General features: G+C 31.9%; 2 protein-coding genes and 1 long non-coding RNA gene across 5 annotated transcripts; all 3 read right to left on the reverse strand.

Moving 5' to 3' along the window:
* On the reverse strand, positions 1-624 carry LOC112028416 (putative pentatricopeptide repeat-containing protein At1g12700, mitochondrial). Its single transcript, XM_024061104.1, has one exon. It carries the CDS (start codon positions 622-624, stop codon positions 1-3), a length of 624 nt encoding a protein of 207 aa, XP_023916872.1.
* Positions 625-4,711: 4,087 nt separating this feature from the next.
* LOC112001836 (uncharacterized) lies at positions 4,712-12,806 on the reverse strand. Of its 3 annotated transcripts, none has more exons than XR_010624353.1 (5): positions 12,673-12,806; positions 12,430-12,545; positions 9,434-9,648; positions 9,135-9,236; positions 4,712-4,908 (listed from the first exon to the last, which is right to left on the reverse strand). It is a non-coding gene; the product is annotated as an uncharacterized LOC112001836 (long non-coding RNA). The 3 variants fall into 3 exon arrangements; XR_010624352.1 differs by having other exon boundaries at positions 12,430-12,550; XR_010624354.1 differs by lacking the exon at positions 12,430-12,545.
* Positions 12,807-16,101: 3,295 nt separating this feature from the next.
* LOC112001795 (uncharacterized) lies at positions 16,102-20,002 on the reverse strand. The gene is made up of 4 exons (XM_024033977.2): positions 19,657-20,002; positions 18,779-19,035; positions 17,375-17,826; positions 16,102-16,551 (listed from the first exon to the last, which is right to left on the reverse strand). Exons 1-4 carry the CDS (start codon positions 19,773-19,775, stop codon positions 16,279-16,281), a joined length of 1,101 nt encoding a protein of 366 aa, XP_023889745.1. The 5' UTR covers positions 19,776-20,002; the 3' UTR covers positions 16,102-16,278.
* Between the last annotated feature and the right edge of the window lie 832 nt (positions 20,003-20,834).

Here is a 20,834-nt window from a genome sequence, read left to right on the forward strand (position 1 = left end):
TCAACAAAATAGCCGCCTCCTCCACCAGCCAAAATTGCATAGGCCTTGAACTAAGGAATTGTAAGTGACAATGTTTGGTTGAATGCCTTTACTTGTCATTTCAGATAAAAGGTTCAAAGCCTCAATTACCAATCTATCCTTACATAAACTGTCAATGACCGTGCTATAGAGCACCACATTTTGTTCAAAATTCCCTTTTTCAAGCTTCCTGAGCAACCTAATAGCCACACCAGTCTGGCCAATCTTACACAGACCATTTACTATTGTTCCATAAGTAATCACATTAGGCTCATACCCTTTCATCTCCATTTCCTCTACCAAACTCACAGCTCCAGAAATATTACCTTTAAGACAGAGGCCTTTGAGAAGAGTGGTTAGAGTTATACAGTCTAGCTGATAGCCAAGTTTCAAAATTGTTGCTAAGACAGAGAATCCAAAATCGATCTCGTTCAAATGGCAGTAACAATTAATCAAAACAGTGAGAGTATAAACATTGGGCGAGATTCCGAATGATTCCATTCGTTGAATTAGAGTAATGACTACAGAGTCATGCTTCATTCTTGCAACCGCAGCCAACAATTGAGTAAAATCGACAATGGAAGGCAAAGGGTGCATGTGAAGCATTGTATCAAACAGACCTAAGGCATGATCAAGATTCTTGAAGGTTCCAAATTTGTAGTGATCTCTCACAGATTTCAACAACTGATTTTGAATCTAATATGGGGTTTTCACATTTTCTCTAATAGTAGAACAATAATGAGAAGTAAAAGCACGAAATTAAAGGCTTAGAGCATTCACATCAGCTCATGTAAAATTTGTGTCTATTTTACACATAAAAACCTACTTTTTCTATTTTACACATTCACTTTTACAACACACCTACATCAGTTCATCTATTTTATCACCTCTTTTATTTAAATAATCAATTTTTTCAATTATTTTATTATTTCTCAACTAACCTTTTTATACGCGCTCTATCTCTCTCTCTTTCTCTCTTTCCATTTTTTCTGATTCTATTTCTCTATACCCATCTCTCTCCCTCTCGGTCTAATCCACACTAGCTCCGATCCACAGCTGCACCGATCCACAACTCCGATCTCTCTAACTCCGATCCACAAGCACTGATCTCCCTAGCTCCGATCAGGCTCCGATCCACAGCTCCGATCTCCCTAGCTCCGATCCACAAGCACCGATCTCCCTAGCTCCAATCAGGCAAGACCCATACCCACGAGCTCCAATCAAGCAAGACCCACGAGCTCCGGCAATCCATATCCTTTCTTCACCGGCCGATCCACGCTCCACGCTTCACCGGCCGACCCACGAGCTCCGATGACCCAGATCGTTCCAATAAGCACCGATATCTCTATCCGTTTGGGTTTGTTTGTGTGTGGGTGCGTTTGTATGTAGGTTTGTTTAGGTTAATTTTCAGTTGATTCTGGCCTTTTGGGTTTGTTTGTGTGTGGGTGTGTTTGTGTGTGGATTTGTTTGGGTTCATTTTCAGTTGATTCTGGCACGCTGGATGTTAGGGAAGAGAGGTAGGAGATGAGAATCAATTAGAGAGGAGGGAGAAAAAATTATTAACAAATTAAATACATGAGCTACAGTGCCGTGTAAATTTACACGGATACCGTAGCTCGTTGATAATTTTCCACAAGTTTACATGATTTTAAAAGGACTGATATGAAATGTTTTTTGGTTTAAAATATATAAAAGTAATCAAAATGTGTATTTTACACATTTATACGAGAGTTGATGCGAATGCTCTTACTCTAATAATCGAACAATTGCATATAAAAAGTAGAGAGGATGTTGATTTACCCATTTCACAATGACGATGGTCAGTCTCAGCTTCCAACTCGGGTCGGGTTTGGTTTCGGCTTAGCTTCGAAAGGAGAAATCATGGTGGTGGAGTGGCAGATCGGAGAGCGAAGCAACGAGTTCAAACTTCGTTCAGAGCCCTTTCTCTCTTTTGACGAGAAGGTACATGATGTTTCACCAAGTTGGCTTCTAAGCCCAATAGAAAAGTGAAATCTGTCTTAAAAGAATGATACGTGTCAAGTTCACCATCTTTGTGACATATTTGTGCAAATTTGAGGTTAATAGAGAAATGATATGCGTTAAGGTCACCATGTTTGATAGCAAATTCCTGAATTAGAGAAGATATGACCTTTAGGTACATGTTGTAAGAGATGCATGTCTTTTGAGTTTGAGTCCTGTTAAAGAGCATGTGTAGACATAAAATGTGGCCCAAGCCCAACTAGTGATACGTTAAGTTTTTATATGGATATCTGTCTTGCTTTTGTTAAGATTATTGATGAGAATTAGCTTTAACTTGTTCTACATTGTCCCAAAGTTTTTTTTTTAAACTCTAGTCATCTATGTTTATTGCTTCCTCTATTGGATGATAGGATAAGTGCTAATTTGATGGAATTGTTGATAAATTCACCGATCATGTCCCATGTCTTAGCTGGTTAATAAATTTTCTTCATCGTAAAGGACCAAAATAGACTGAAGTGAACCGGATGAGAATTAGTATAATTCCTGAGGTTGCTACTCCTTCCATTTTCCATCAATCCTGTATCATTTTTTTTCACAAATGCTTTCGCAATAGCAGCAGGAGTTTCTCATTCTCGGCCACGGCAGAGGATAAAGAAGAAGTAGTCCGTGTGCGTTTTGCTCCTTTGCCAACAAGGAACCTCCACGTGGGTAGAGCTCAAACTGCGCTCTTCAATTACTTGTTCGCAAGGTCCAAAGGTGGCAAATTTGTGTTGAGAATTGAAGACACTGACTTGGAGAGATCCACTAAACAATCTGAGGATGCCCTCTTGCGAGATCTCTCTTGGCTCGATCTTCACTGGGATGAAGGTACGTGCCCTCTTTTCTTCTCATTTTGGGATCCTAATTTCATTTACTGTTAGTTAACCGTTAGGCACTCCCAATTCTTTGCTACTTATACTGTTAACCTTACTCTTATTTGCTTGTTTCATCTATGCTACTTTTATTACTAATCATTCATTTCTATTCTATTTTTCATTATAGTTTTATAAGCAATGCTAGAAAGATAAATACTTCGTTCGTGTCTATGCATAGTGTCATATATTTTGTTTAGGGTTTGAGGGTTGCAGTACAGTAATGGTAATTATAAAATTTAGTCACTCTATTATGAATGTCATAATACATTAGATGGCCCTGAAATTCTGAGACTAATAAGCTGTAGTTGTTGTGGCTAAAAACACAAAAAGTTTTGCAACTTGTTGAGGTGTCAAGTTTCCATGTACCCCTGCTAAGATGCTAACACCATTTTTATTATACACCAATTACAACTTGTCAAATTAACAATTGTGAAAAAAAATTATATATATATATATATATATATATACTTAATTGTATTTATTTGTTTATCTTGCACACATTCTTGGCTATGATAGACGGTTGGATACTGAGATGGAGTTGGAGTTGAGTGATAATTCTCTACTCATAACTAGCATGTAGTCCATGCTTACACACGGAAATATTAACCATTGTGATGATAAGATGTTTATATATCTTGGTAGATTCAGTTTCCATATTGAGCATTATGAATAGAAGTAACTTAACACCAGCGTTTAAAAATCAAATTGGACACAACACAAAATTAAACTACAATTAGAAATTAATTTGATTCGATTTGAATTCTAAAATTGAACTTCAACTTAATATAATATATATATGATTATATTTTTGTCACTTTTAACAAATTAACAAAATCTTAATCTAGACACACTAAAAACTATTAAAAAATAAGAACTGATCATTGAGCTTGAAATCTTCTTGGAGGTGCCAATGAAGTGCTAATGTATGAGAGTGTGAAGCAAGGAAGAGTGGGATTGAACATTGTGTTTGAACTCGGCCTTACTCTGAGAAATTCGTAAGGAGGAGGAGAGGGCAGTGTGTGGATCTAGTTGGTAGAAGTTGAGAGAGGAGGAGACATGGGATGACGATATGGAATTAGAAGGAGATGATGTTTTACTTTTATAGTCTTTCTCGTTGGACTCGTTGGTTCTGGTTGTGGGATTAGAAGAGCTCCAGACTCTATTGAGATCACCTATAAAAGTGTGCAGGTGAGATGTTCTTGCTTAGGCCAATGAATATTATTATTGTGGTTTTCTTGGCTTCCGTGTTAAATGTTAATGCATCATTTATTTTGGCACAAAAATTAGAAAATTTAGATAAGATACATGACATAAAATTGGAGTCCAATTTATAATCTCCATAAAAGTATGCAAGTAAGATGTTCTTGCTTAGGCTAATAAGCATTATCATTGTGGTTTTCTTGGCTTTCGTGTTAAATGTTAATGCATCATTATTTGGGCACAAAAATTAGAAAATTTAGATAAGATACATGACACAAAATTGGAGTCAAATTTATAATCTAATTATTTTTTTTTTTTTGAGTTTTAGTTAGGACAAGTGGCGCAAAATTGAGAATCCAATTGAAATCTAATTGGATTTTCTCTCAACTTCACCTATTATTATATACTAGCTTTTAACCCGTGCAAATGCACGGGCTTTTTATTTAAAAAAATTTATAATTTTGTTGTTGTATTTTTATAGCATCTCAAAAGTATTTGTCTTTTTTATTTAACATCATCAAAAGTAAATCAAATCATACTTCATCATAGTAATATATATTAACACACTTTAAATAAGGGGCAAAAAATTAAACTTACAATAGTGGAAAAACAAATAGCTTTCTTCATAACATCATACAAATTTAGATTCATAGCTCAAAATAACATTTATAATCCTAAAATAAATCAAAAGTCAAATAGTTTAATCCCTTGTTTATGGACTTCATGCTTTCTCTCTTGAAAGACTTATGGCTCTAATGTTGTGAGCATCCAAGCCATTGATGATCTTTTTGCATACCTGGACATATCAGAAGTTTCAAAAAAAAAAAATGTTAAATTGATTCCAAACAAATAACACATACTATCCAACCTAACAATAGGTAAATTATCATGTTTTATATTTCCCAAATATCATCGTGATTTTAATTGCCTCATTTGCAACAAACAAATGTCCTAACACCCCCAACAAACCAATTTCCTAATACCCAAACACAAACCCACAACTACCCAAAGTATACCAACCACAAACCAACATAAATTCATTGGAAAATGTTAATAATAATAATCAAAGAAAAACTAACCTTAGGACTATAACCAGCTTAAGTAACATCTAGGATTGTTTTGGAAAGTCGAACACAAATAGATAAACCAAGATTTTGAATCATGAATTTAACAAAAAACCAAAGACATGAATTTAAAAAATGCTCATTACCAGAAATAAATAAATAAACAATAAAAGAAATCACAAATTAGAATTCAGACTTTCGAAATACAGTAATTAAAAATACTCAATTGAATTCTACAAAGTTAATGATTGTTCACAGAGGTGAAAAAATTACCAAATTATGCAACTTAGTTTTTCTTCACTAATAGCTAACATGTACTCTTAGTTAAACCTAACTATTAAGTTTCATTCATTGACTAAACTCACTTGATGTAAGATCTTAATAACCACAGCATTAGTAAATAACACTGAATAAAGTTATAGCAAAGTACCATACACACTCCCTCTCACTTACATTTCAAAGATGATTTGACTTAAATCCAATTATTGTAGCCAAATCCAAATCTAACTCCAATACATAAATCCAAACACATCCAACCAAATGACTAAACATAAAAATAAAGTTATGGCATAATTTAAAAATGAATTAAAAAAACCTTTACCTATAGCAGTTTTGGTTACATGACATATTCTCTACTTGTCCCCTCAACTTATTGAAATTTCATGGTATTTAAATATCAGAAGTAATCTACAATTAGCAAAGTAAACGTAGAGATATGTTGCTGAATTACATGCTCTTTCTAATGATAACTCCATCATTGCCCAACCTTTCATTAAGCTTTGACCTATATCACATTAAGAGTAAATCCCTCTCTCCTACCCTCAGTTTCACAATGATTATAAAATTAACACCGTTATCATATAATAAGAAGTATATTACTAATTCCATACAAACAAAAAGAAACTATAAAATAAACTGATACAAACCCGAAGGAGAAAGAAGCCAAAGATTTGAAATATTGACCATGGCCAATGTAGATAGTGAACACTTTAGGTAATCAGGTCATTTAGGTACTATTGGGAAAGTTATAAACATCATAAACCTTAAATTATAAACAATAAAAATAAATTTTAGAATAAAAAACAATAGCAGAATTTTATGAAACAATTTGTGAGCATATTGCTAAAATGTAGTTACCATTACCATTAGTGGAATCTTTCTAACATGGAGACCATCAATTACATACAGTTGGGTCAATGATTGGGTAGGAAATGGCAAAGTTTTTTGGAGGACTACCAACACATACTTATTTGTCTTCAAAAGGCTAAAAGTGAATGATTTGTATGACTCAATCTGTAATGACCTTCTCTTCTAATACCAATGAATAACAGATACAGCAGCTTACTTGTCTTCCAAAACAGCAAGCATCATTATTTGATTTAAAAAATCTGATGTTCGATAACGCAGGATAATTTGGTTTAAAAAATCTGATGTTCGATAACATAGTATTATCCATCAGAGAGATTATATAAGCCATTCATATACTGAATGTGATAGGCAGAGAATGTTCATTAGTTTAGATAACTATAATTAAAATGGGCATAAGAAAAATGTTATTTTTTACCTTCAATGACTAATACATTCAAAGAACTTGAATTTGATGAGAACAGCAACAAACCCCAAAAATATAAATCATATCAATAATAAACACGCCTATAAGACATTTATCAAACAGGTAATATGTACATAGTACAAATCTTTTTTTTTTTTTTTTTTTTATTCCTTAAAAATAAAAAAATAAAAAAATAAAAAATATATATATATATATATATTAAAAAAATAAAAAATAAAAATAAAAAAGAGAGGAGAAGAAGCATAAGACAACAAAAAGAAATAAAATCTAACTTATATAGAACACAACCTCCACTGCATCCTTAAATATTGCAAAAGGCACATAACCCCATTTTCGTATCCTATCATCTAATGAGAAAAAGATTAACAAATGTAAATGTAACCAAGCCTGTTATTGGATGTAACTATCAAACTAATGATTAAAAAAAAAAAAAAACTGTCAAACTAGTAGTTCAATAGAGACAAATAGAAATGCTTATCACTGATATTGACCAATGCCAAATTCTAGTTGGTTCATTAGTCCAATTGTGGGTCACATATTTTTTTAAAGCTTCACATCAAGACTCCTAGAAATTCCTGAATTAGTTGTAGATATTTCATCAGTCACACTTCTGCATTTGTGAATAATAATAATAACACCATCAAAACTAATTGAACTTTTACTTTGCTACATTTTTTTCACCAACTTAATACCCAAACAGATTCTCCACTAAAATAGAATACAACATGAAAAATCTATAAAAATCCAATACGTCATCCAATATAGCCACTTGTAACAAGCACTCTAAAGAGCAAATATACAACAAAAGACTATTAAATTACATAACTCATCCTCATTAGGAATATAACTACTTTTCATTATGCACAAATGCAAGTGCAAGTTCTGTAACAAATTGAAACAAACAAAAAAATCAATAACAAAAATATAAATTGACCTTCTTATATTAGAAGGAAACTCCCACTCCTTTTCTGTGATAACATACAAAGCCTAAGAGGCTTGAGAGAGCTGATATTGAAACGACTTCATGTTTCAAATTGCAGAAATATTTGTAGATTTCATAAGGTTTTTTTGGCCCCATGTAAAACATATGATCATGAAAATTTTCTCCTATCAGTTTTGTTAATTAATTCTTTAAACTATAAAACTTATACAAAAAATGCAATAAAGATGCATTGGTATGGCAAATTTCTTATAAAAGTATTGTTTATACATAAAAGCTTTCTAATTTTACACGAACTATCATAATTTTAATTATAATTGTAAAAAAAAAAATAATAAAAAGTGAATATTCTACATTGTATGAATACTATATTCGAAAAGTTATTATAACATATTATAATTCCAAAGGTTGAAAAAGAGAACTTGAGTTAATTATTTCACTGATTGTTTTGGCTTTTTCCACCAAACAATAGATAATAATGTTTCACCAAGGACAATAAAAGACCCTATTTAACTTCAGGTTGGTGGCTTCTTTTAATTTCAATGACAATTAAGGACTGTTCATAAGATTTGAGTTTCAAGTTTAACACTTTTACTATTGCTTTGGTATCAGTTTATGGATTTTTGGCTTTCTTTCTTGGTTGTGGTGAGCACTTTTGTATACCTAACTATTTTTAGTGAAACTGCAAAGAGGACAATCTATATAGTTGCAGCCGTTATTTCTGATTGCTTAAAAAATAAATCATAGCAGTTTTAAATTGCAGCAGAGAAAAATAAAATAAATACTGCAAAACAAGCCTAAGAAAACATTGAAAATATGGGTTGAAATGTCAACAACACACCATTTAACCAAATCTTTGTCATTTATTTCTATGTTTCTATCTTGAAGAAGGCAGTAAATAATCGAAGAAAACAATAATTTCAATTAGATCAACTATATCTATGACGTTATATAGCAATTTGTTATTCTTTTCCTCTCCCTTTTAATTGAACTTATAGATTGACTAACATGAGTACATTACTTCTAAAATCTTGTACTGTTAACCATTACTTTGTTCGACTTAGTGAATGGTTATAAACATCAGAAAAATGATAATGTATAACCATCAGACTATATATATATATATATATATTAACGTCTAATGATTTGTTGAAATAAGAAAACTATGCATATGACATCACTCACATCTACAGTATCAAGCTTCCCCAATATGCCCCCATTCATTCTCAGATGTTCCATCACCACATAGAGAAAATCATCCTTTCCCTAAATTAAATAAACATATCCATAATAAAACAAACAACATCAAAATCTGAAATCTACAAACCGTAACAAAAAATCCCAAAGCATCAAAGAAAATATCTAAATCTATACCTATCCAACCAAAACACCCAAAAACTAAGTCATATTTCATACCCAGATCTAAGAAAGGGGAAAAAAATTACCGGTGGCAGTTTCGGCGATCTGATGATGGCAGGTAAATGGCCTGATCGACAGAGTTAATGGCACATAGATTTCTCTTCCTCAATCTCAATTCCTGTGTGTGCCTGTGGCATTGTTAATCAAAAAGTCAGAAGAAGAAGGAAAATTTTTTGAAAGGAACCGGGAAAAGATTCTCTTTTTTCTCAAAACAAAAGCAAATGTCTACTAACATTTTGATTAAAAACCCTAAAACCCAAAACAAAAATGAATCAAATCTAAACCTATCCAACAAAAAAACTCAATTAAAAGTAAAATTTCATACCCAGATCTTAAAAATGGAAAAAAAATTTATCGGTGCCGGTTCCAACGATTCAGGTGGTTGATACATGACCTAACGGTTTCTTTTTGTGCTTGCTGTCCGATGGTCTAAGTCTGGCCAGGGAATGGACAATGGCCGGCCTTGGATCTTTCGCTCTTTCTCTTTGGGTCCGACGAACAACTCTGTTCTCTCTCTTTCTCCGTATACAGGCAGGCCTTCTGAATGTAATTTACCCATTTAAGCAGTTAGTGTGTATTTATACTCAAAGACCATACTGTTTTAACGCTGTAATAGGAAGTCTCTCCATACAATGCATCGTACGATTTTTAAAGATTAAACTGTATGTGTTTGAATTTTAGATAGGTCAGTTATCCTATTTGTCAGCACGTCCTTAATTGTAGGAACTCACTTTCTCTCAGCTTCTGCTATTATATACAACACAAAGAAAACTTTGGAATTCTAGGCCTTTTAGATTTTACACTTCTCTCTTCATACCATAACACCGCACCACAATGGTTACATACATAAGAAGGCGGGCCAAAATTCTAGGGTTCAATAACATTTTCATGATTGACTACCATTTTGTCTCTCCTTTTTCTTTTTTTTTTCGGCAATGACCATTTTTCTGTATTTTCTACTTTCAGCAACAACCATTTTTCTGTATTTTCTACTTTCAGCAACTTTATTTTGTAAAATATTTTGTATTTCATTCTGTTTTCTTTTGAATCGCTTTTCAAACATTATCCTCCGTTTTTTCTGTCGTTCTAATCTTGCATTTTCCATTTTCTCTTTTATTATGAGATGGAAAAACGATAGTAAAATTAGCATATGTTTTAAAAGTGAAAGAGGACATATTTAATAATTTTCTCAAAGCTACTTTTGTTCAAATATTTTTTTAATCAAACATCAACAAATGATAAAGAGATACAAATCTAAACAAAACCACAATGGAGAAATTTGGCTGTACTAATCTCTTAATTTAATTCAACAGTTCTTCTTGAATAGTAAATAAGGGTCTTAAAATCCAAAGCAGATATGATAAACCTACAATAGCACATGAGTATGTAAATGCCCTTAAAAACACAAAACATGGCAGGTTTATTTGAAGTAAACAACAAAAAAATATAAGTTTACTGAAATAATTAAAAATATAGTAATTACTACTAAGAATGTGACATATACAATTAAAACAAATGAATAAACAAAATAAGCAAAGCTTACAACAACAACAATTACATATATAAAGACACTGCCAATTAACAGAACATAATAGCCTAAGCAGTACAAAAAATAAAAAATACCAAGTCTAAAATAAGTATTTTGAAATAAATGTCAGGAAGGAAAATTAAAAAGAAAAAAAAATAATAGTAAGCATTCCAGTAAATAAAACCAATAAATCAAAAGAGAAACAATAGTAAAATTAAAAACTAAAAAAGGAAAAAGACAAAGGTAAGAATAGAAGTGAGTGTGATAAATATGTTAGAAATCATAAAATTTGGTGTAAACAACCATCCAAACCCACAAAATGTTCATCCAACAAGTACAAAGTATCAGTCATAATAGAACATGATAGAATTACAATGACAATACCAACTTCAATTCCATGTGGAGATGGTTTTCTAGCACATATAGTGAAATACTTCAATTTCAATTACTTCATCAAAGCAGAAACAAAATTGTATCATAATTATATGATTTTGAAATTATGTAGACACCAAAAAAAACTGAAGCACCACTTCAAAAACCAAAAAAAAAATTTTTAATTCCTCAAAGCTTTTGTAATCAATCTAATGAATCACAAAATCAAGGAAAAAACAGAAGTTAGCATCTTGCTATATTTTAATATTTTTCATCACACTTATAATAGTAATTGAAAGCCTATAAATGCGTACTTTTGGATGAGCATATCAACCAAAAAGGCTTCACTTTTACACCAACAAAGAGAATGCCTTTATCACAAAAGAAGTGTAAGACTGTTTTGTTTGCAAAACACTAATTGCAAATGCAGGTATCAATTATACAAAAAGGTTTTAAGAAATAAAATTTATAACAAAAATCTTTGGCAAAAGTATACTACAATTAGAATCCCTAAATATAATAATAATTTTAAAAAAACAGTTGAAGAAACAGATTAAAAAACCAAACAGATATAAAGAATGCAACTACAGGAAAACACTCTTTTCACATAAACCATGCATGTCACTTAAAAAACCTGTCTCATAAATATGGTCATTAACTGACTCTTCATGAAAAAAAAAAAAAAAAAAATGAGCAAATATTCAGAACTGAGTTACAGTTGGTACAATCCTCCATGGATTTCAATTTAAAAATACATTTGAGCAGTTTACCGAATTACAAAGCTAAATTTTCAATAAAAACTCGAAAACTAACATCAAATGGTGGGTGCACGCACAAACTAAATATACAAAACTGGCTTGAAATTGTAATTAACAATTAGACAACCCTCACTATTACAAAGTAAAATGTCTCAAAATAACCAATACAAACACAAATAAGTGAAATTGGTTAGAAAGCATAGTAAACAAAAATCTGAGATTTCCAACATCCTATAAGGCTACTGGAAATAGGGTTGAAAAAATTAAAGCAGTTCCTACTTTCTATTAAATAAAAAAATGAAAATAAATATCAATAGAGACATATATTAATAGAGAAATAATAATAAAATTAAATATCAAAAAAGGAAAACAACAAAGGCGATTGTATTCTCCAAGCATTCAGTTTTTTACAAAAATACAAACTAAACCAAAATCTGCCAAGCTTAAAATAAATTTAATCAATACTACAATCGAACAAAAGAAGGACTCAAGAAATTGCAAAAATAAATGAGGAATTAGGGTAAAAGTTAGGCAAACCTTCTGCTTGAAACACTAATTCAATGGAAAAAAAAAATGCCTATCTTCTACTAAACCCATATATCTTTGAAAACCCTAGAAACAGAAATTGAATAGAAAACCAAAAAAAGTAAGAAAAATGCCTACCTTTTGAATTTTCAGTTGTTGAAAAACAGAGACGGGATTGCAGAGCACGAACAGAGGTTTTCAATGTTGCGGAGGTTTTTTTTTTTCGTCTGTTTGATAGGTTGGAACACGCTAGTCTGATCTATGTATAGGGAGATGTAACAGAGAATCGAAAGTTTGAGTGAGTCTGAAACCCATATATCTTTGAAAACCCTAGAAACGAAAACTGAATGGAAAACAGATAAAAGGGAGAAAAATGCCTACCTTCTGACTTGTCAATTGTTGAAAAGCAGAGACGGGATTGCAAAGCACGAACACGCTAGGCCGATCTGTGTTTGATAGTCCGATCTGTGTGTATGTTTTGATAAGTAAGAATGAAATGGTTAAAATTAGGTTTCATCGAAAGTGTGTATATGAAGGAGCAGCGAAGAAACGCAAGTCTGAGGGAGTCCGAATTTGATCGGGAAATATGGTTTGGGTTTTAGAGCTTTTTTTTTTTTTTTTTTTTTTTTTTTTTTTAAGCGGCTATTGTTTTTTATAAAGGTTTATGATTGTGGCTGAAAGTGAGTCTCTCAAACGCACCGTGCGATTTTTTAAAGTAAAAATGTACATGTGTCAGCATTTTAAGTGGGCTTTTTTGGCTTACGTGGCAGCACCTGGTAAAAGTTTCTACTATTATATATAGTATTAGATTAGATTAGATATATATATATATATATCACATTGAACCATCTTGATCCTACACTTGTTAATCATTTAAGCCCTCACTTGAGTACCTGTCCCATCAAACACATTTTTGGCTTTTTGTGAGTGGTGGTAGTCAAAGTAGTACTGCTCAAGGGTCCTCTCCACATAAATGCGGCCAGAAAAGTAGCTGTAGTGCATTTAATGCAGTGGTAGCAGTTTTTTCTTAGATATTTTTGAAATTCCAACCCTCTGGTACACTTAAGATACATGTGACCAGAGTTTCCTGGAAGATTAGCTTGATCAAATGGGATATATCTTTAATCTGCGTTTAGCTTATCCGAGGAGATATTCCTCCTCAGACCAACTTCCTATTTACATATTGCTCATTAAATCTTGAGTCTGAATCACTCATTATCATTCGTTGCTCCTCGGATCAATATGCTCTCAGCCAAGGACTAAGGCCCAATATATGATTTTGGGCCTCCAACCCTACAAAATATTTTAAAAAAATTAAATCTCAATAAATATATATATATATATATATTTTAAATTTATGTATTATATATATATATATATATTTTTTTTTTTAAACCATTCTTCTCACTTTTTAAGATGAAAAACTATTAATCAAGTTTTTGTAATCAGTTCTCTTAACATTTCATTTTTAATTGATTATATTATTAATTTTCTTAATCTTTCTTAGGCATAATCAATCTTAGATAGAATTTTATTAATTTTAATTTTGAAATAATTTTGTTTGTAAACAGCAATAACAAAATTTCTATAATTTTCTTAGACAAGAACATGCACTTTAAAAACAAAAATTCACGGTAAAAAAATTAATAAAATCCTTGGCAATCATAATATTAGAATATATTATTTATTGGATTGAGAGCGTGAGAGAGAAAAAGAGAAATATATAGTACAAGCAAATATTAACATTATTTGGTTTGGTGGCCTCATCTACAGTAAAAGGTTTTAAGATGCTACGTACATCTTTACCATATAAAATTATTGTATTACATTGAATTATTGGGGGTATATAGTGATTAACCTTAGTCTAATCATCTACTAATCTTAGGATGTAGTACAACTGGTACGAAATATATTGTATTAATTTAAATTAATATCTATAACTTCAAACCTCAAATTCAAGGTAAAAACTTGATGAAATCTTGAATTTGCAATGCAGGACGTAAAATGGAACATATGAGAAAGATTTTGGTAGCACCAAATAACGATAGTCAGTGTCAACTGTGGCCAAATGACGATTGCAATGCAGGGATGATGGTGATGTTAGTTGCCAAAATGATGACGTTAGCATATGAAAACATCGCAAGTAGCTAGATAATGGTAGTATATATGATATCTGCAATGATAATATTGGTTATTAGCTATATATATATAACTTTACTAGGGATTGTTCGACAACTATTTTGAGAGCGCTCTACCCATCTGAGGTTGGCCATGATACCATATTAGAATTATTTATGGGATTGATATTTTAAGAGAGAGTGGAGAGAGTAATAGAGAGCAAAAAAAAAATATTAATGTGGATAGGCCTGGACAACTTAGATCCATAACAAAAGGCTTAAGATGTTATATCTTTACCATATGAATTTTTTGAAGTTATTGGGGGTATGTATAGAGAGATTTATATTAGGCTAATTAGTTCATGCCAAAAGCCTTGTAACTCATTGGTTTTGATTGGTTCTTTTCATAAAGAGAACTTATGATCAAATTTCTCATCCTTACTTGGTTTTTTTTTTTTTTTGGGGGGGGCGGTGAGATTATATGAACAATTAAAAAAAAGTAGGTTAATTATACTAATCCTAAGATGCAATACAAGTACTACAGTATTACAAGTGGTAGAAGTATATTGAATCTTTTTTTTTTTTTTGGAGAAACATGTGCATTGAATCTTGTTTAACATATATCGCTAACATATGAGTTTTCTTTTAGAGAGAGTTGGAAAGTTCCAAACAAAAGTTTGATTAAAAAAACAAAAGTTAAGTTGCAAATAATTTATAGATGAATTCTAATTTTGTAGCTTTCTTTTTATTTTGAAGAGGAGAAGTTGGTTTATTTATTATAATGGCTTGATAAGATTGCAGTGCAAGACTTAGGAATTTCACTGAATAATTAATAATCAATTGATTATGTGACTTATATTGAATAATAAGAAATTAACTGTATTAAAAGTAGTGCGCCTAAAACGTCAATGAATAATATATTCAACTCAGATTAAATTTTGGACTTAATTGGTAAAATTTCTTATCATCAAATAAAAGATCTGGAGTTTAATTCTCACCTACATCATAAATCAATTGGTATATCTTGATCCGATAATAAGAGTAATTATCATGAACGAATGCCGTAGATTTGAAATACTATCCTATCAACAACACACACAAAACTGGGATTAAGTTTTCATATACTAGAAGTCATTAATTTAAATCTCTCAGTGACATTGTTCGATTCTTTCCATTAGAAGGGCCTAACAGGTGTGCCTGGGTGGCGAACTTTTGTACCTCTTTTGCATCTTCTGGTATTTTCTTGCGTTACCCATAATACTTGATCTTTTTCTTCCTTTGAGACGCCCAAGAAGTTGTTACTTGCCGTTTTATATAATATAGTATGATCAATAATGTACAATTGTAAGTGTATATATATATATATATATATAGAGAGAGAGAGAGAGAGAGAGAGAGAGAGAGAGATGTAAATATATTTTCTTATAACTAAAATACTATTACTACTGGATTTAAAATAGAAGATTATAAATTATAAAGCCACACGAGGGAGGGAGCTGGAAAAAGCTTGAAGAAATTTATAAAATGGGTGATACAGCAAAACTGGCAAAGGTCTATCATTTGCCAAAAAATGAAGATCAAAATGAAAATGAGAAGAAAAAAAAGTGATAAATCCAATCACGAGCTTAGCAGCTCAATGTGCCCAGAAAAAAGACATTAGAATTCTTGAAGCAACATGCATGCTATGCTGAAAGATTCCAAAACTGCTCTATTTTACCTTATTATTTCAGTAATAATATTGAATCCTAGAAAATTCACACCATCACACTGTTTTATTTATTATCTCAATCATGTTTACCTTGAGGTTCTAAGACCATTTATGTTCTCTTTTTGAACGTAAAATATACACAACAGACACACACATTCAACTTTAATCGTGTACAACATCTGGTTCTAGACCCAATTGCTTTCTTGTTTTCCCCACAAACAGATCCTTGGACTTGATCATGCCAGGAATACATCCAATAATTGTTGTGAACGGGAATTGTGCCACCGCTTCTGTCCTTCCAAGCGAAACAATTGCCACTGCTGAACTAGCCTTATAAGTTGCCAATTTGCTTTCTCTTCCTCCCATCATCAATATTTTCAAGTTTTTAGCTGCCAATAGAGCATGTTTGTGTGCCAAAAACCCTTGTTTGATTTCCTGCAGCATAGATTGTCATGAAACAGTATTGCCTCAGATTTGCTAGCAAATCACATACTCATACTGCTCTTATTGGAAGTCAATTTGTTAACACACAACCAACTTGAATTTTGCAAGAATACATCCACACACCAAAAAAAATACAAAAATACAAAACTAAACTAAAAGGGCACATTCTCCAGTAATAGAATGAGAAAATGTATCTCTACACATCAAATTTTTTTTCAGTCATATTAAACATAACTTTCTGAGATTACACTTTTAGGTTCTTTTCCCACATTATAATCTTTAGTCATATACATTTAAAACTGTGTTGGATATGAAAATCATATTATGTTGCAGAATAGACCAAACAGACTATAATAGACCAAAAATATGGACCAGCATAAAAGTTGACCATATAGATACTGGCTACAGCCAAGATGGAACATCTAAGCCAAACAAAGCTGGAGCGGAACAACATGAACAACACTTTCTTAACTAATGAATTATATTTTATTTCATAAAGCAATGATGTCAACAATAATTTTCCTACTAGTTTTTAAAAAATTTCACAAGCTTGTCAAGTAGCCTTATTTAACTTGGGTTGGGTGGCAACTCAGGAGCCAAATTATCATTAAAAAAAACCCTGACTTCTCCCACGGCATACTCTTTTGGCCTGGTTCAATTTTTTTCCCTATTTTTTTGTTGTTGTGTATCATGTGTAAGTGTCTGTCTAGTCACACTATTTGTTTAGTTTAGAACAGATAAAATAGTGGTAAACATAACTATACAAGCAGCTAATCAAACCCAAAATAATTACAATGTAGCAAATAGCACTTACTGGAACATCAGTAATATCTCCAATCGCGAATATGTTCTTTCGACCCTTGACTCTCAGACTCTCATCAACCCTCAACCTTCCCTGACTATCTAAGTTCTTTTTCAACATAGTTTCCTTAAGCCATGCTGAACACAATGGTATCCCTGTGCACAGAAAATGGCAATCTGCTCTGATAGTTTCTCCAGCTGAAGTTTTATACATCTTGATTTCATCTGAATCAGAGCCCAAATCGACTTTCTGCTCCAATTTCACTTCAACTCTCTTTGATTTCAACCAATTCATAGTCCTGTTAGCAGCTCTTTGTCCGATAAATTCCATCAATCTTGATCCCTTATGCACCAGGGTAATATTCTTACCTGGGAAATCAACAGCAATTTCTCCAGCAAGTTCAACACCACTGGGGCCTCCTCCAACAATTAAAATGGAATGAGCTGAAAAAATCTTTTGATTTTCTGCCAGTGCAAAAATTTACATTAGGTAGGCCCAGGTAATGTCAAAGCAGTGTATGGATGCACCTTTGTCTTAATTTGATATAATTTTCTCAATGCAATATAATTGAAGTTACTTATAAAAGTCTGAATTAAAAATAGGCATATAGTCAAATTCCATTAATTAATTGTTTTAAACTTCAAAAATATTCCTTTCAAGGCTGTTCAAAGGTGTGACAGATGGCCTTGTAGCCCAATATACTGCTCTTTTCAAAAGATGGAGGTTTGACCCATTATGAGTAGAGAATTATAGGATTAGAGAAAACAAATAATACAAGATGTTATAAGAGTTTTTGTGTCCAATTTTTCTTTCCATTATAGAAAATGCTTAATGACCTTGAGAATGCCTGCTGCTGCAAGTAACAGGTTTGTTCATTTACCAAAAACTAGTTTGTACCTTAGCAAGAAACCTGCTGTGACCTTGTCTAAGATATTGATTATCGACATAAACCAGATAATGATTGATTTTTTGTTACATAAAATGGCTTAGGGCTTAATTTCAACTAATCAACGTAGTTCTGCATTAAATAGTTGTTAAATTACCGATTGTCCCAAAAGCTTAAACTATTGGGAAATAGTAAATTTAATTATGTAACCACATAATTCTAACACTCCCCCTTACATGTGGCTCAAACTACCTTTTAATAGGTGAGGCCCAACACATGAGATTTTAAATGGGAGGTAGAGGGAAGGAGACAGGGATCGAACTCAGGACCTCCTGCTCTAATTCTAACAGTAGCCACAGCTTAACCTGTTTCCTATGTATCTCGCTTATAAACTGTCATAGTACGGGAAATTCTAAGTAACTAATGCAGCCATCTTCAAACCAGAGATATGCAATCTGCAAATCATCTCAGCAATCAAGCTAGCAGTTAATAAAAATGAAGATAATGGTTCAGTTCTTTTATAGTTTTACCTGCTTTGAATTGATTAAGTCTCTCAGTCCTAGTTTTGGGGACAGCGTAGCTATGGCCAGTGGCAACGACAAGATAGTCATAGGCAATCGAATGACCGTCTGCAGTCAAGACTTCAGTTTCAGTGATATTGACTGCACTGGATGTAATGATTCGGCCATTGGTGAAATAATCTTTATGGTTGATCACCGACCTTGCAGCAAATGATGGCTCCACCATTGACCTCAAGCTTGCCCATGGAATTTCAAAATACTCCTTCCTGATTCAAATTTGTTTTCACATAGCATCAAAGATGATGACAGCTCTGTACACGGAAAATTCTACAAGGCGGCTCAATATAATGATCTAAACCAATCAACATTTTAGAATTATGAAACACCCTTCAATTCAATGTCAAATTTAAACCCAAAGCCTTAGGGAAAAGTGAAATTCATGTATTATTTGTCTCCGCCCCAATTCATTTACGGATTTTGTGCTTCTTTTTTCTACCATGAGTCCTCGACTTCATCTTAATAATACATTTTTCAGCAAATTCTAGTCTGAGTTCTGAAATGAAATCTTACAATATGGAATCAAGCGTTTCCTAAATCTCCAATCTCTCCGAAAACCCTCCGCCCCCGTCACAGGGTTTATCATTTACGAGGTTCAATTGTCAATCAAACAAATGAATTTCAAGATACAAACTACAACACATATATTCACACTCAAAGCAAAGCATCTACAATCAACTAAGCTATTCAAATTGCATAACCGCTACAAACATGTATGGTACTAGGAAAAACACACACTAAACAGAACAATGTTGTGTCTTCAACATACAACTGAATCATAGTAACCCAGATTGTTTGTTATTTATGTAAAGAGAAAGAGAGAAACTTACGGATCAATGAGGGTGACCTCGGCGAGGTATTGGAGGGTTTTAGCGAGGAGGGAACCGGCTACACCTCCTCCAATAATGACCAATTTACTCTTTTGCCCTTCCAATTCTTGGCCCTCCATCTCCGACCAAGGTCCTTTTTTTTTTCTTTTTTCAGATCAGCTCTGCTATTATTGGCTTATTGCTACTATAATCTTCGTGGATATTTTTTTTTTTTTTTTTTTTGATAGAACTTCGTGGATATTTTTGGTGTCGGTGTCCGAGGATTAGGTTTCTGACTTCCAATAAATAGTACTGGGAGAGGAATCATTTCGAAGCAATAGGTGTCGGCTCTTTTTTTTTCGCGATAAGTGTCGACTCTAAAAAATTAATAATAATACTTTGGATTTGTTTAGTTTTGTTTACTTTGCGTCGACTAACGTATGCTATTACGTCTTATTCCCAAAAAAAAAAAAAAAAAAAAACTATTCTATTACAACATCCATATTAAGTGCGGATTTGGTTTGGTGAAAAATTAAAATTATTTTACTATTTAACTTATTTTTAGTATTATTTATAAGTTTATTGCATTTTTAGTATTATTTATGGGCCAAATATATTATTTCAGCTAACTTTTACTTTTATCTACAATATTTTTAATAATAATTTTTCAGATTTAGCAATATAGGTAGTATTCAAATACACATTAATTCCACGTCCCCACCAGATTATAAGATTAACAACTAATAAGTTTTTCCACATAAAAATAAAATTATTTAAAAAAAAAAGTTCATGCATATATTAATTTATGAACTATTTTTTAAAAAAATTATGAAAAATAAATAAATAATATTTTTTTACAATATTTTTTTTACTTTTCATAAAAATTGTATCAAAACTTTTCTATTTTCTTTTTAAAAAAAATACCCTGAATACATAAGTTTATAAACTTTTTTATGAAAAAGAACAAATTATTAATTTTTAAATATTTTTATATTTTTCATGAAAATGAAAATAAACAAAAATCTTATCCTAAGAGCACTTGTTAACCAAAAGTAAATAAATAAATAAAAATAAAAGTGTATATATGTGTGTGTTTTAAAGACGTAAAAAAAAAAAAAAAGGTTTTTATTGGACAAATGAACTCAGGCCTACAACTTGTGTGTGCGTATATTATTATAATAATAATAATGGCGCATGCG

This window comes from Quercus suber, unplaced genomic scaffold, assembly GCF_002906115.3.
Source record: "Quercus suber isolate HL8 unplaced genomic scaffold, Cork oak 2.0 scaffold_432, whole genome shotgun sequence".
Taxonomy (NCBI): Eukaryota; Viridiplantae; Streptophyta; class Magnoliopsida; order Fagales; family Fagaceae; genus Quercus; species Quercus suber.

Bases quoted from the DNA above. Each gene is read 5' to 3' on its own strand.
- LOC112028416 (XM_024061104.1), bottom strand. From the start codon at position 624: ATGCTTCACATGCACCCTTTGCCTTCCATTGTCGATTTTACTCAATTG.
- LOC112001795 (XM_024033977.2), bottom strand. From the start codon at position 19,775: ATGGAGGGCCAAGAATTGGAAGGGCAAAAGAGTAAATTGGTCATTATT. The intron at 19,036-19,656 runs GTAAGTTTCTCT...AATTTGAATCAG, and splicing joins GAGGTCACCCTCATTGATCC to GAAGGAGTATTTTGAAATTC. The intron at 17,827-18,778 runs GTAAAACTATAA...TTGCACTGGCAG, and splicing joins ACTTAATCAATTCAAAGCAG to AAAATCAAAAGATTTTTTCA.